Source organism: Gymnoscopelus microlampas (assembly GCF_963454915.1).
Source record: "Gymnoscopelus microlampas genome assembly, chromosome: 15".
In the NCBI taxonomy this organism is placed as follows: domain Eukaryota; kingdom Metazoa; phylum Chordata; class Actinopteri; order Myctophiformes; family Myctophidae; genus Gymnoscopelus; species Gymnoscopelus microlampas.
Genome location: NC_139952.1, coordinates 2,518,902 through 2,534,139, shown reverse-complemented (window position 1 = coordinate 2,534,139; position 15,238 = coordinate 2,518,902). Strand labels below are relative to the sequence as shown.

Here is a 15,238-nt window from a genome sequence, read left to right as displayed (position 1 = left end):
GGTCTGCATACGTACAGTAGGAATACACACAAGTCAGTCTGTTTGCGTTCATTTAAATTGTCGTGTGTGTCGTTTCTGAGCGAAAACCTCACCAATAGCAATGTGGTGTTCAGTTGTTACGTCACATGGTACAGAAACAAAGTGTGATGATGTCTGTTTCATTTGTCTAAATGGAAATAGCAATATGTATGCATACATGATCTACAGTGGTGCTTAACACTCATGTGACACATGCAGACTAGAGATCAAATTGACCCTTTTTTCCCTGCGATTTCATTGGTCATTGTCTTCCTTTGGGGGCTCCACACGTTCTAACAACTTCTCTCCCACACATCGGGGATACCATTACATTAAATATTAAATATCGATTAGCTTTGTTTACACAACATTTCAATCCCACATTCGTCTTAGAGACAGAACAATTAATTTAATATAGACCTACAACTCAGAACGTGTGTCTAAGAGGAACATATTCCCAGAAACCTAGCCAGTGGCAATCCATGTTGTTATATACCAACAGTTCATTAACTTTTACTTAAAAAAAATAAATCTGGTAGCGACAGAGTAAACAATGTTTCCTGACATAGATTAACTTTTCAAAGTTACGTTTATGCCTGCTGTCTGCAGCCAGTGTTTGTCTCCATGTGTCCAGACACATATCTCATTGAAGAACATAGATCTGATATATTATAACTCTATATGGCATAGATATGAGGAGGGAAAGTGAGCTCCTTTGGGAATGGTAACTAAGAGAAAACTCATGAAACAGCGTGATCGCTGTAGCTGTGAGCTGGAATTAGGCTACATAAAGCATAGGTTAAGTATTGCATCACTCACCGCCACAAACAGACCTATAGTCTATATACTGTAGGTCTAAGAAGCGCTTCCGTACACGTCACTGACTATCTTTATTGACACAAACTCAAAATAATGACAATGACAGTTGTTCTCAAACATTTCCATGTCAAGGACGGTAGGACCCCCACATTGACATGCATTTGGCTGCAGACCCACATCTAAAATATTTTCTCAGAGGGACTTGCGTAACAGAAGATTTTTGCATTTTTCAAAAAATATATAGATTTAACTAAATGTTTTGAAAATAGCCGATCTTCAAGCTCAAAACGGGCAGTGATTGGATGCATTGTGATCTTGTAGATCAGCTATCCCAAACAAAGTATAAAATAAGGTTAAAGTGGTTAAACTGTTCCTTGTTTTGCTGTAGACCCCCTGGAACTCTCTCAATAGCCCATGGGGGTCCCCAGACCATACTTTGAGAACCACTGCTCTAAAGATATGATAAAAAATCACACCCTGTGTGAAGGAAGCGGTGCCTTTGGGGCGGGGCTTAACTCATTTCAGTTCGTCCCTATTGGTGGTCTGAGTCCACTTACATCCTGCGCTCATCCCGTGCTTAAACGGGCGGACGGACATAACATACGCTGGGGGTCCCTGGACCCCTCTTTGATAACTTCAGTAATTCATGCTCGTCCCTATTGGTGGTCTAAGTCCACATACCAAATTTGGACTTGGTGGCATGCTGCAAACTGGAGTTATAGCTGTTTAAAATCCCGTGCTCATCCCGTGCTTAAACGGGCGGACGGACATAACATACGCTGGGGGTCCCTGGACCCCTCGTTGATAACTTCAGCAATTCATGCTCATCCCTATTGGTGGTCTAAGTCCACATACCATATTTGGAGTTGGTGGCATGCTGCAAACTGGAGTTATAGCTGTTTAAAATCCCGTGCTCATCCCGTGCTTAAACGGGCGGACGGACATAACATACGCTGGGGGTCCCTGGACCCCTCTTTAATATGCAGTGGCATGTGTGGCCAATGAGAGGAGAGATGGCATAGGCAATCTCCAAGTCCGTGTGTGTGTGTGTGTGTGTGTGTGTGTGTGTGTGTGTGTGTGTGTGTGTGTGTGTGTGTGTGTGTGTGTGTGTGTGTGTGTGTGTGTGTGTGTGTGTTTGTATGTGTTACTTCTTTGCCGTGCTCATCCCGTGCTGATACGGACGGACGGACATACGGACAAAGTCAAGTGTAGAGCGGTTGGCACCGCTAAAAATATCATTAAATAAATCCTATATTGTACAATTGTAGAATGAATTGAAGAAAACAGAAGTATGTGTTTATTTATTATGTTTGTAGTGTGGTGTTCCACCGTCTTTAGACTTTAGTTGAGGCATTCTGGACTTCATTCTCTCAACTTCATGTCTGTGTGCAGGCCATGCAGTCATGCCCTTTTATGGTGATTGGTGGGACACCTATGCTAATTAGGATGTTATAAGAGGATATGGATTCATCATTATAAGAACACCATTATGAACATTATGCTCTCTAAGAACATGTCCGGAATCTGACTAGACTTCTCTCAGGATTTTTCTTATGAAGAATCTTAACTCATTGAATGCCACTGTTGGCCCTAGGCTCACACCACCAATGACCAGTTGACGAGTGTGTGGTGTTTTCAATGGTTTATGCTAGAGGGCGCTGTTCCCTGTGAATCATGATGATGATGATGAACAGCTGAAGATCACGTGATCACAACAAAATGGAGCTGGTTTAGATTAGTATTATAGGATCTATAAAAATCTATTTTTCTCTGCTTTCTGTTGCTTTTTGGCAAAAACAAGATGCATTCAACTGCCACTATGAATTGGATTATTGCGGTACAAATGTTTTTCTCCGATTCTATGAGACTCTACTACGTCTATGAGACCCCCGTACGTCTATGAGACCCCCCTACGTCTATGAGACCCTCATACGTATGAGACCCCCCTATGTCTATGAGACTCTACTACGTGTATGAGACCCCCCTACGTCTATGAGACCCTCCTACGTATGAGACCCCCCTATGTCTATGAGACTCTACTACGTCTATGAGACCCCCCTACGTCTATGAGACCCTCCTACGTCTTTTAAAGACCCCCCTACGTCTTTTAAAGACTCATACGTCTTTTAAAGACCCCCCTACGTTTTTTAAAGATTCCTACGTCTTTTAAAGACCCTCCTACCCTCCTACGTCTACGTTTAAAGACCCCTCTATGCCCCCTATGTCTTTTAAAGACTCCTACGTCTTTTCTACGTTTAAAGACCCCTCTATGTCTTTTAAAGAACCCCCTACGTCTTTTAAAGCGATCAGCGGGTGGATCGTTGTGAAGAATAATATTCTATTTTTCAAAGGTTAGTGAAAACGCTCTGAATCGCTGGCAATGGCATCATAGACGATGTTTTAACTCTGGCAGTCAATGAGTTAAGAAGAAACTTAGGACGAATATTGGTGAATGAGGCCCTGTTGGTGGAACTGAGAGATGTGTTTAAAAAAGACAAATGCATATATTATCAACTATGATCCAACGTTCATGCTCTTCAGCAGGTGTTTAAGGCTTTCAGGGTCTGAGGTGGTTCTCTTTCATCATGTCATACGTGTAGCATCATGAGCTGTGATTGGTCTACTTTTAAGGGGACAGACATACAGAAAACCCTGTTCTAAAGCCACACTGTAAATTATTACTGGTCATATCTGAGCAGCAGACTGTATTTCAACTCAAATGATAATGTCATGAACATTGTGTGATTCCAGAAGTCTTCACCACAGACCAGAGTCTCCAACACCCAGCTGTGTGTCTATGAATAGTGACTGGTCTAAGGCTTCCCCTTTGAACTTCAGTAATGAACCTGGACCTTCAAACACAAAGTAAGATCACTGACCTCTGTGAACTTTAACTGGAAAGAAACAAATAATAAATCTGTATAAAAAACAAGTTAAACTGTAAAATGTTATGCTCTGTTTTACTAATGAACATACAGAAACATACTATATAAACAAAGAATTGGAGATGAAACAGTCAGTGATTTGATATAGTGTCTTTAAGAAATATGTTTTGATGCTGTTCTGACTTTTGGTCTTAACCCATTTAAACCCGAGGCCGGTTCTAAAAACACCTTCTAAATCCTGACCTAAGTTTTCTGAAACACTTCAAATATGTATTCAAAAATTACAACAAATGTATGTTGCTATATACTGTACATTCCCGTCCTGAAAGGTAATAGGGGTTCCCGCCCAAAATGGGTTAAATATATATATATATATATATATATAGTTTTTATTTATCAATATCAATGCTTTTATGTCATCTTGTTGAGGTGACTGTAATGGCCTCTCCTGCCTGTCACTCTCATGTCTCCAACGTGTTGACAAGACAGATGATAGGAATTGAACTGGTGTTAAACCAATCAGATACAACAGAACCACATTTATCTGAACCCTAACAGGTCTTTCAGCAGGTGATGCCTCAATTAGCTCCTTGTTACCAGTCTGGTTCAGCCAGGTCTCATTGAACATATTACATATAGTTAGTGTTGTCGCCTAAAGGCAACAACACTCGTTTTGTTTCCCTCTTTATATAGAAAGCAACTCTAAAACTTTGCCGCACTACTCCTCCCAGAGTTTTGCCGGCATGTCAAATCCGGCTTCTTCGGTAATGGTGTCTTTGCATTTTGTTAAACGATATGTTACATAGTTTAATTGATATACATGTATTAGTGAATAAAAATGTCCCATTAACATGAATGGAAAGGGGTGACAGGTCCCATTCAAGTATGTTTCTCTCAGAAACTAATTGGAGAGGTTCACAGTCCAGTGGCATATGCAGAAAAATCATGAGCTGTGATTGGTCTACTTTTGAGTGGACAGACATACTGTACAGAAGACCCTGTTCTGCAGCCACACTATGAATAGTACTAGTAATATCTGAGCAGTAAACTGTATTTAACTCAAATGATAATTTCATAAACATTTTTATGATTCCAGAAGTCTTCACCACAGACCAGAGTCTCCAACACCCAGCTGTGTGTCTATGAAGAGTGACCGGTCAAAGGATTTCCCTTTGAACTTCAGTAATGAACCTGGACCTTCAAACACAAAGTAAGATCACTGACCTCTGGGAACTTTAACTGGAAAGACAAAAATAATGAATCCACAAAGAAATAATTAAATACTGTATATAAACATTTTTTCTTTGGTTGTACTAATAAACAGAAGGAAAAAACTGTGGATATGAAACCCTTCAGTAATTTGATAGATAGGCAGGTATTTGTGTCAAATAAATGTTTAAAAGCTAATCAAGGATCTGCACTACAAAGACCCTGTCACCTTTGCCCTTTAAAAAAGTTGTGTGACATATTTGTCCGTACTTTTATGTCATCTTGTTGGGGTAACAGTCTCTTCTGCTTGTGTCAGAAATCACTCTCATGTCTCCATCTTGTTGACAATACAGCAGCTAGGATTTGAACTGGTGCCAAGTCAAGAATATATAGGAGAACCCACCACTCCCAATAGTAGTTGTTTATTAAAGCAAAAACTACCATCACATCTAGTTAGAGTTTAAACTGCAAAGATAATTAACACAATTGGATACTTTTTTTCCCCAGAGTAGCCAGTTATTTTCTTCACTGCTGTTGTATCCTACTGGCTCATCTGCCAGTGAGGATCAGAAAAAAAAATAAACAAATGCACAATTTATATCTTTATAATTTATGAATGAAAGATTTATGAGTATACCATATAGTTCCATGAAGTGGAGATTATCATTGTACATCAACACAATGCAGTGTGAACATATCAATGATATTATATGTCATATTATATTATATGTAGATATTAAAGACTATTATGTAGTAATACATTGTCTTAATCTCCACAGAGAGAGGAAGAGGAGTGGTTGTGTTGTGACAGAGCAGGCGACCAGGTGTTCAGTGTGTGAGGAGGTTCTGACAGATCCAGTCTCTACCAGCTGTGGACACTGGTTCTGCAGACAGTGCATCACCTCATACTGGGACCAGTCTGCTCCAACAGGACACTATGGCTGTCCCCAGTGTGGAAAGAGATCCAGAACCACACCTGGACTGAAGACACGCAGTCAAACCACACCTGGACAAAGTAGGACTGGACAGAATTTGCACTAATTAAATGTGCATGTTAATACATTGAATGCTTAAACTGCAGAAATCATATTTAGACTAAATTTTCAATGTCGTTTCTGTATCAATATCCAAGTGCAAATAATGAAGCTAAACAACTATCAACTCTGGACAAAAACAACTGATCTTGTGTTCTTACGTTTTTTCTTAACAAATTGTGTGCTGAATGTTTAAAACATGTTTTCTTTTTCTCATTTCAGATGTTACCTTGCTGGTTGATTTGAATGATTATAAGATCAGTTTGAACAGTCTTGATGATGTGAAAGACCACATGACAGAAGAGACAGGAACCTCCCTCACCAGCACCTACACAGAGCTCTACATCACAGAGGGAGAGAGTGAAGGGGTTAATAGCCAACATGAGGTGATACAGCTTGAGACAGCTTCCAACATGAAGACCTTCTATGACACACCAATCTACTGCTGTGACATCTTTAAACCCCTCCCTGGCAGGGAGACACCCATCAGAAGAGTTCTGACCAAGGGCATCGCTGGCATTGGAAAAACATTCTCTGTGCGTAAGTTCACTCTGGACTGGGCAAAGGGTTTGGAAAATCAAGATATAAATCTCCTGGTTCCCTTTTCATTCCGAGAGCTGAACTTGGTCAGAGATGAGCAGTACAGTCCTCTCACGCTGATCCATGAATTCCACCCAACATTAAAGATGGTCACAGCAGAGCAGCTCGCTGTCTGGAAAGTTGGATTCATCTTTGATGGTCTGGATGAAAGCAGATTTCCAATGTTCCAAAAAAACAAACAAAAAAAACAAAAAAACAATGACATTGTTTCTGATGTCACAGTGACATCATCAGTGGATGCTCTGTTAACAAACCTCATCGAGGGGAATCTGATCCCCTCAGCTCTCCTCTGGATAACCACCAGACCTGCAGCAGCCAATCAGATCCCTCCTGCATGTGTTGACATGGTGACAGAAGTGCGAGGGTTCACAGACCCACAGAAGGAGAAGTACTTTAGGAACAGATTCAGTGATGAGAAAAGGGCCAGCACAGTCATCTCACACATGAAGACATCAAGGAGCCTCCACATCCTGTGTCACATCCCACTATTATGTTGGATCATTGCTACCGTTCTGCTGGACATGTTGAGGACAGATGTGACAGGACAGCTGCCCAAGACCCTGACTGAGATGTGCTGCCACTTCCTGTTGGTTCAGACAAAGAGGAAGAAGAAGAAGTATGATGAGACACATGAGGTGAATCAACAGCAGCTCATGGAGACTGACAGGGAAGTTCTCCTGAAGCTGGGCAGGCTGGCATTTGAACATCTGGAGAAAGGTAGCATCCTGTTCTACCAAGAAGACCTAGAAGAGTGTGGTCTTGATGTGAAAGATGCCTCACTGTACTCAGGAGTGTGCACAGAGATCTTCAAAAGAGAGGGTGTGCTCTTCCAGAAAACGGTCTACAGCTTTGTTCATCTGAGCATCCAGGAGTTTCTAGCTGCAGTCTACCTGCTCCATTGTTTCTCAAAGAAGAACATGAAGGTACTGGAGACATTCCTGAAACATGATTATTACTCCCTCTCCCTCTCCCTCTCCCTCTCCCTCTGCCCCTCCCTCTACCTCTCCGGATTCCTGAAAGCCGCTACGGAAAAAGCCCTGAAGAGTAAAAATGGCCACCTGGACTTACTTGTTCGGTTTCTTCATGGCCTCTCACTGAAGTCCAACCAGATTCTGTTAGGAGGCCTGCTGGGTCAGACAGAGAACAGTCCATTGAACATCCAGAAAGCCATCAACAACCTAAAGAGCATGATAAACACTCATGATATCTCTCCTGACAGATGTATTAACATCTTCCACTGTTTGATGGAGATGAACGACCACTCATTACATCAGGAGATCCAACAATACCTTAACGGATCAAAGGAGAAACTGTCTGAGAGCCAGTGTTCAGCTCTGGCCGTCATGCTGCTGATGTCAGAGGAGGTTTTGGAAGAGTTGGACCTGGACAAATACAACACATCAGAGGGGGGGCGAAGGAGACTGATCCCAGCTGTGAGGAACTGCAGAAAGGCTCGGTTAGTAGTCAAGTGAATAGAAACATCCTAGAGTCAAAGCTGACATTAGAAAGGTTGACATAGAAGTTCCAATAATACTGTGTGTCTCAAATAGTGACTGGTGGTATTGTGTGTATGTCCAAATAAATACATAAAAACTAAACTAAGAGTCTAAAAGCCCTGCTGGTTACCCCCACCAGACCAGTGGTTTGAACCCCCTGACATTGCCATCCTATCAGTAGTGAAACGTTCAAATAAAAAGGACAAGATCCTTCTTATTTTCAATGGGCCTCATTCACACAGCTCTTAACATTTCTGTTATATTCTTTAGTGTAGGTTTGTTTGTAAATAAAGAGCCACGTCTGATTCATGAAAGGCTGTGTAAAGCCTTTGTGCTCGTGCGTCTCAGGTGTATCAGATGATGAATTCCACCAAATCAAATGTGCGTTCATCATCTGCATTGTTCCACGCCCCTTTTAACACCATAAAAGACAAACGAAATACCCAACATTAAACCTGCTTCACCGTGGTGAAAGCAATCTGTAGTACAAGTTCAAAGGCATCACAAAGAAAAGGTCTACAAGCTTACAATGCTTTGCATCGTTGGTAGCATGAAGGTGAACGTGTGGAATGTGGAAACACATTTCCTGGCAATATTTTTGAAGATATATTTTGGTTCCAAAATATTGGACCTGACGGCTGAATAAAATTGCCATTACCAATGCTGTAGTACAGCTATATATCCATGGATAACTTATTAAAAACTTATGTTTGTCCAAGAACCAGATTCAATCATTGTATTGCAACTGCCGCAGTTCACCAGTTGAGCTTCTTTACTCTGTTAAAGGGGCATAAAACCCTAAACCCTTATTATTATTATGTCGTGTTGGTCTGCGCATGCGTCACTTATGTCAGCGTTTGTAAAGACTCCGTCGAAGGTCTCCGTAAAAACCCTATTTTAGATACTTTTAATGTGTTTTAAATTCCTATTTTTTGGGGGACACTGTTGTCTTATCTATCTTCTACACATACAGTGGAATATTTTGATGATCGGTCGCTTTGATCGCCCGTGATCAGCTACAAACAAAGTGCGGGCACCGCCGCTGCCTCTCAACTGCAGGAGGGAACCAGTGGATCACCGGGTCTAGCTTTTGGGGCTACCATGCCCTCACTCACCTTTTCTCCGGACTGCGAAAGCTGTCTCCGTCAGGAGCAGAGAATAAAAGAGCTGGAGGTCCGTGTCTCCCTTCTCCGTGGAATTCGAGAAGACGAGGACTTTTTGGACACCTTCGTAGCCGCTGCGTCAGGCTTGGCCTCTATCCTGCAGGACTCAGTGTCACTGGGTCTGCCGAAGGAGCCTCCAGCCGTGGATCCGCCGTTTGCTTGTCAAATCATCACTGTGGAGGATTGGCCCAATCTTGGTGCTAAGCCGAAACGCCTCGGAACCGGGGCCGCCGCTGCCTCGGATGATTTCATTCCTGTGCGCCGCTCCAACCAGAAGCGGTGCAGGAACGTCTCGCGCGCTGCCTCTCCACCAATTCCCCTGAGAAACAGCTTCGAGTTACTGGGTTCACTCCTGGAGGAGGAATGCCAGTCGACACCCAGGGCAAAGAGGTCAAAGCGCTGGAATAGAGCTGTACATCCACCTGCCTGGCCGAGAGATGTTGACCCCTTGCTCTCATACAGCGAGGCGGTAGTCTCCGATATAATGCGCCCTGGAAATCGCTCTGGAGATGTTGACCCCTCGTTGCACAAAGACGAGGCGGTAGTCTCTGACCACCGCGGACAGAAAGGAAAACATCCTGCTACTACTGTCCACTTCGCCACCCAGCCTCCGTCCAGTATTCCACCTCTGCTGCACCGACCAGGTCCACCTCTGTGAGCCTAACTTCGGCCAAATGTAAACAGCAGCGCTCAACTAAAGTCCCTCTGTTGTTTACATCCAGAGTCCCTCTGTTTACAAACAAGACCCCTGGTCTCTCTGCGCACTCACGATCTCCCCCTCCCCCCACAGTGTTAATCATCGGGGATTCCATGATCCGAAATGTTCGCATCCCCGACGCTTTAATATACTGCTACCCAGGGGCAAACACAACGTTTATCCTCGAGCGTCTAACCACCATTCTGGCCACTCTGCCTTCCACTATTGTTAAGATTGTCCTCCATATAGGCGTTAACGACAGAGAGTCCGTTGACACTCGTGAAAACTTTAAAAACATCCTGGAGCTGCTCCTCAGCTGTGGTAAACAGGCTTTCATCTCAGGTCCGATTCCACCGCTGCGTAAAGGGGAGAGCCACTTCAGCAGGCTGCTGGACCTACATTATTGGCTCCAAGCGGTCTGCTCCTCTTGCAACTTAAGTTATATCCACAACTTCCACCTTTTCTGGGCTCGTGAAGAATTTTATTGTCGGGACCGCTTACATCCAAGCATACTGGGAAATAACTCTCTATCATTCCATTTACAACGCAGCCTGAGTGCTCATGCCTGACTTTTGGTCCCCCATGCAAATCTGTCCGCCAGAAACATGGACACCTCTGGTCAATTGCAATTTTCTATTCCTACCCACATTACTGACAGATCATGTCGCTCTGGTTCAACACCCAGTATACCCATAGGTAGTAACATTAATAATCTAATAAATATTAGCCTGACAGAGTCTGTCTCTGCTCATCACAGACCAAATATATTGCATTGTGCACTTGTAAACATAAGATCAGTGTCCAAAAAGAAGATTTCTTATATTACTGATTTTATTTGTAATCATGGTTTAAGTTTTTTGTTTTTAACTGAATGCTGGCTGACATCAACTGCTTCAGCAAAGTTATTAGAGGTTTCCCCACCAAACTATAGTTTCCTTTATTCCATTAGACAGGAAAAAAGAGGCGGTGGAGTTGCTATAGTTTTCTCCAATGATTTCACCTGCACTAAATGCACTTTCGGGGACTTCCCTAGTTTTGTTTGTTTTCAATATTTGGCAACAGTCATAAAAGCACAGCAGTGTGTACTTGTTGTTACATTTTATCGACCACCTAAATATGACACAAATTTTCTATCAGATTTTTCTGAGCTTATGTCTATTGTTCTCACCAGCTATGACAAATTGATTCTGGCCGGGGATTTTAATTTTCATGTTAATGACTGTACTAACTCCAGGGCAATGGAATTTATGGACCTTGCTGCAAGCTTTGATCTCATCCAGCATGTAACTGGCAGCACCCATAATCTTGGAAACACACTAGATTTGGTTTTCTCAAAGGGTATAGATATCAACATCTCATCGATTTCTGAAATCCCTAGTACTATTTCTGATCATTGCTGTATATTTTTTAATACCACAGTTTTAACATCACAAGTTCGCTCTGAAACAGTTTTTAAAAAACGCAATCTTGATGATACAGCCATAGCAAATTTTACTGATTTAATGAGCACTTTTACTCCCTCAAACATGACCTCAGTTGATGATCTTGTTTATAATTTCAATGACAAACTGAGGCAGTCCTTAGACACAGTGGCCCCTTTACAAGTTAAAAAAAGGTATAAAAGCCATAAAACGCCATGGAACAATGGCGCCCTCTGTCAGCTAAAAAGGAATTGCCGCAAAGCTGAGTGACAATGGAGAAAAAATAAACTAGGTGTTAATCTTGTAAATTTTAACGAACACTTACATAAATATAACACTGCGGTCAGAAAGGCAAGGCAATCTCATTTCTCAAACATTATAAATGAAAACAAAAATAATCATGAAGTCCTTTTTTCCACCATAAACAGTCTTTTAAATCCTGCACCAGTTGCAGTCGTAAATGATCAAGCACTTGCCATAAAATGTAATGATCTTGCCAGGGGCGTCAATTGGGTATGGCAGGCTATTGCAGCTGCCATACCCTGGCTCCGCAGGGGAGAAAAAAAAAGAAGTACTTTTTTGATAATAAATCGGGAAAATCAGGCAAAAATAAGAATGAAATAACATAACCCTAACCTAACCCGAATCATAACCCTAAAACCGAAATAAAGTAACCAAAAACTGGAAAAAAACGAACCCAACCCGCCCAGAACCGCACAAAAATTGCGCGCGCGCGTGCGGTTAGGGTTAGGGTGAGGGTTAGGTATAGGGTTCGTTAACGTCGGAAAGGCGACATGTCGGAAAGGCGCCATGTACGCGTGCATGTTGCCATACCCTAGCTTTTGCTGAACTGACGCCACTGGATCTTGCCTTATTTTTCAGAGATAAGATTGTAAAAATAAGATCTGAAATCACTAGTCCTGCTCTTACTTCCACACAAATAGCCACAAATTGGGATTTCCCTGGTCAGGGGCCTGCATCCAAGATGACGTCATTTGAGCCTGTCAATGTTGACTATGTCAGCATTTTGATAGGAAAAATGAAGCCATGTACTTGTGCCCTTGACCCCATCCCAACCAAGTTTTTCAAAGCTACCTCCCATTGTCTCCCCCAGGTTACAACCAACATAATAAACTTGTCCACACAATCAGGTATTTTTCCCAAATCTTTTAAAATGGCCCTGGTAAAACCTTTGCTTAAGAAGCCTAATCTGGATAACACTGACCTGCACAACTATAGACCCATATCAAACCTCCCTTTCCTCAGTAAACTTCTTGAAAAGACAGTCTTTAATCAACTCAGTAATCATCTTGAAAATAACAATATCTTAGACAAATTTCAATCCGGTTTCCGATCTCAGCACAGTACTGAGACTTTTTACTGAGACATTATTAAAAGTAATCAATGATCTGAGACTAGCAAGTAATGCAAATAAAGTGTCTGTCCTCATGCTTTTAGATTTAAGCTCTGCATTTGACACAATTGATCACTCTATTTTAATTGACAGACTAGAGAAATGTGTAGGTCTCTCTGGTAATGTCCTAAAATGGTTTATATCATACCTGGCTGAACGACAGTTCTCTGTCTCTCTAGGTGATCTGAAATCTGATCCAGTTGAGGTTAAGTATGGGATCCCCCAAGGAAGCATTCTAGGACCCATCCTTTTCTCATTGTATATGCTGCCACTAGGTCACATAATCAAAAGTCATAATATTAACTACCACTGCTACGCAGATGACACACAATTACACATAGCTATCTCACCAGACGATCCAAATGCTTTAAGTACTCTCGTTTCATGTCTCAATGACATTCAACTTTGGATGTCCAAGAATTTCCTCAAGCTAATTGATGGAAAAACAGAGATTCTCCTCACAGGCCCTAAATCTGAGAGGGAGAGAGTACAGTCCATGCTTGGACCTTTAGCTGGACAAGTGAAAACAGAAGTCACAGACTTGGGTGTGATTTTAGATTCAGACTTAAATTTTAATTTTAATTTTAATAAGGTCACAAGAACAGCCTTCCTTCACCTAAGGAACATGGCTAAAGTTAGACCTGTTTTAAACCAAAGAGATGCAGAGGTACTTAAAGCGTGGGGCTTTTATTACAAGTAGATTGGACTACTGCAACTCCCTTTTTACAGGACTTACAAAAACGTCCATTCGAAAACTCCAAGTTATCCAAAATGCAGCAGCCAGAATTTTAACTAGCACCAGAAGAAGAGATCACATTAGCCCAGTCCTTTCAACACTGCACTGGTTACCTGTATCTTTTAGAATTGATTTTAAAGCTCTTTTATTCGTGTACAAAGCTCTTCATAGCCTGGCACCATCTTATATTAAAGACTCGATAAATTGGTATACTCCACCCAGAACACTCAGGTCCAGCACCGCTCTCCTGCTAGATGTTCCCAAAGGTACTCATAAAAGCATAGGTTCTGGGTTTATGGCCCCACATTATGGAATATGCTTCCTCTGGAGCTTAAAAGGGCCAGCTCTCTCAGTGTTTTTAAAAGTAAGCTGAAAACCTATCTTTTTAATATGGCTTTTACTTGAATCATTATTTTGTTTTAGTATGTTTTGCATTGTACTTTCATCCTATTTTATTTTATATGTTTTTGGTTGATTTATTTGTTCTATTATCTTTGATTCACTTGTGCAACTGTGACCTCATTGACTTGTTTATTTCCTTGAACAATACTGCTATGCTTATATTGTTCTCATGTGAAGCACTTTGGGCTGCATTTTATGTATGAAAGGTGCTATACAAATAAAGTTTATTATTATTATTATTATAATTATTATTATTATTATTATTATTTTGAATGCTGGTCTCTGCCATCTTGTTTGTAAAGCTTTTACACATTGTTGGCAGTAAATATGACATGTATTTGCTCATTTTCACTTTATTCATTTCACACCTTCAACTGCTGGTTGAACATTGCTCTCTTCCTCTGTTCAGTCTTTCTGTGACGTCTAGTGGTGTTGACCGTTCCACACTCTGCCCCTCCCCCCACCTCAGACCTTTTTGTGTGGGTTGCATTCCTGAGCCAAAATAGAATATTTGCAGTGTCTGCTGTGGTAGAAAACCAATGTAAAACTATATTAAAGAAAAGTATATAAACTCCAAAACAACTCTCACAGTGTAATCACTATGAGCCTACTGATGATCCAGGTTTAAAGAGAATGTTTTAAATATAGTTTTACTCTTGTTAAGATTGGTTTCCTATTAATGTCATTTAGTCAAACTAGAGGTTGGGGCCGCTTCGTGGCCCTCACATCTACGGTGCACCAGTGATCCAACTGATATGACCATATATGGAGAGCTCTATCTGTCAGTCCTTGTCCTTTTTATGGGACACTGCGCCTATATCACACATGTGCAGTAGGGTGGACCTAGCGGCCAAAAAAAAAGGTCGCTAAAATGTGCCTGAATAAAAATAATGTAGTTTTATATTAACTGTACAATATGTAAGTACATCAAAGGTAGCCAGAGCACTGATCAATAGTCTGTGGCAAGTTTGGAGGCAAGTGGAGACCTCGTGTGCTGACCAACCCGGGACGTACACCACAGCGTGGCCATTTTAATTAAAGTAGTAGGATATTGGATTTAGCTTCAGGAATGTCACAAATACTAAAAAAAATCAAATCTCCATGAATTCAAGGTTTAATTGATGGGGAAAAGTATTTTTTGGGGTGAAATATTCCTTTAATGGAAGACAAAACTATGTTGGTATACTCAGCATACTGTAGGTGAAGTGCACACATGTAACATGAAGGTAACCAACATTAATTCGACTCATCCAATCACCGACAGACGACCCCAACCTTAGTACACACAGAACAACAGCAGAACTCAAGTCCTCAAACTATTCATATGTGTCCTCTTTATGGGTT

At 41.5% G+C, this 15,238-nt stretch overlaps 1 protein-coding gene across 10 annotated transcripts in view; it reads left to right on the top strand.

Annotated features, from left to right (window-relative positions):
- Positions 1–15,238, top strand: part of LOC311062090 (NACHT, LRR and PYD domains-containing protein 12-like) — a gene marked incomplete at its 3' end in the record, with an annotated part of 437,600 nt that overhangs the window by 18,666 nt on the left and 403,696 nt on the right. For 5 of the 10 annotated variants that reach the window (XM_084080884.1, XM_084080886.1, XM_084080882.1 and 2 more), the window contains 4 exons: positions 3,589–3,702; positions 4,819–4,932; positions 5,711–5,946; positions 6,188–8,021. In XM_084080884.1, the coding sequence (XP_083937010.1) occupies positions 3,589–3,702; positions 4,819–4,932; positions 5,711–5,946; positions 6,188–8,021 (2,298 nt within the window). The remainder of the gene's footprint in view (positions 1–3,588; positions 3,703–4,818; positions 4,933–5,710; positions 5,947–6,187; positions 8,022–15,238) is intronic. The other 5 variants (XM_084080889.1, XM_084080887.1, XM_084080885.1 and 2 more) reach the window with 4 other exon arrangements.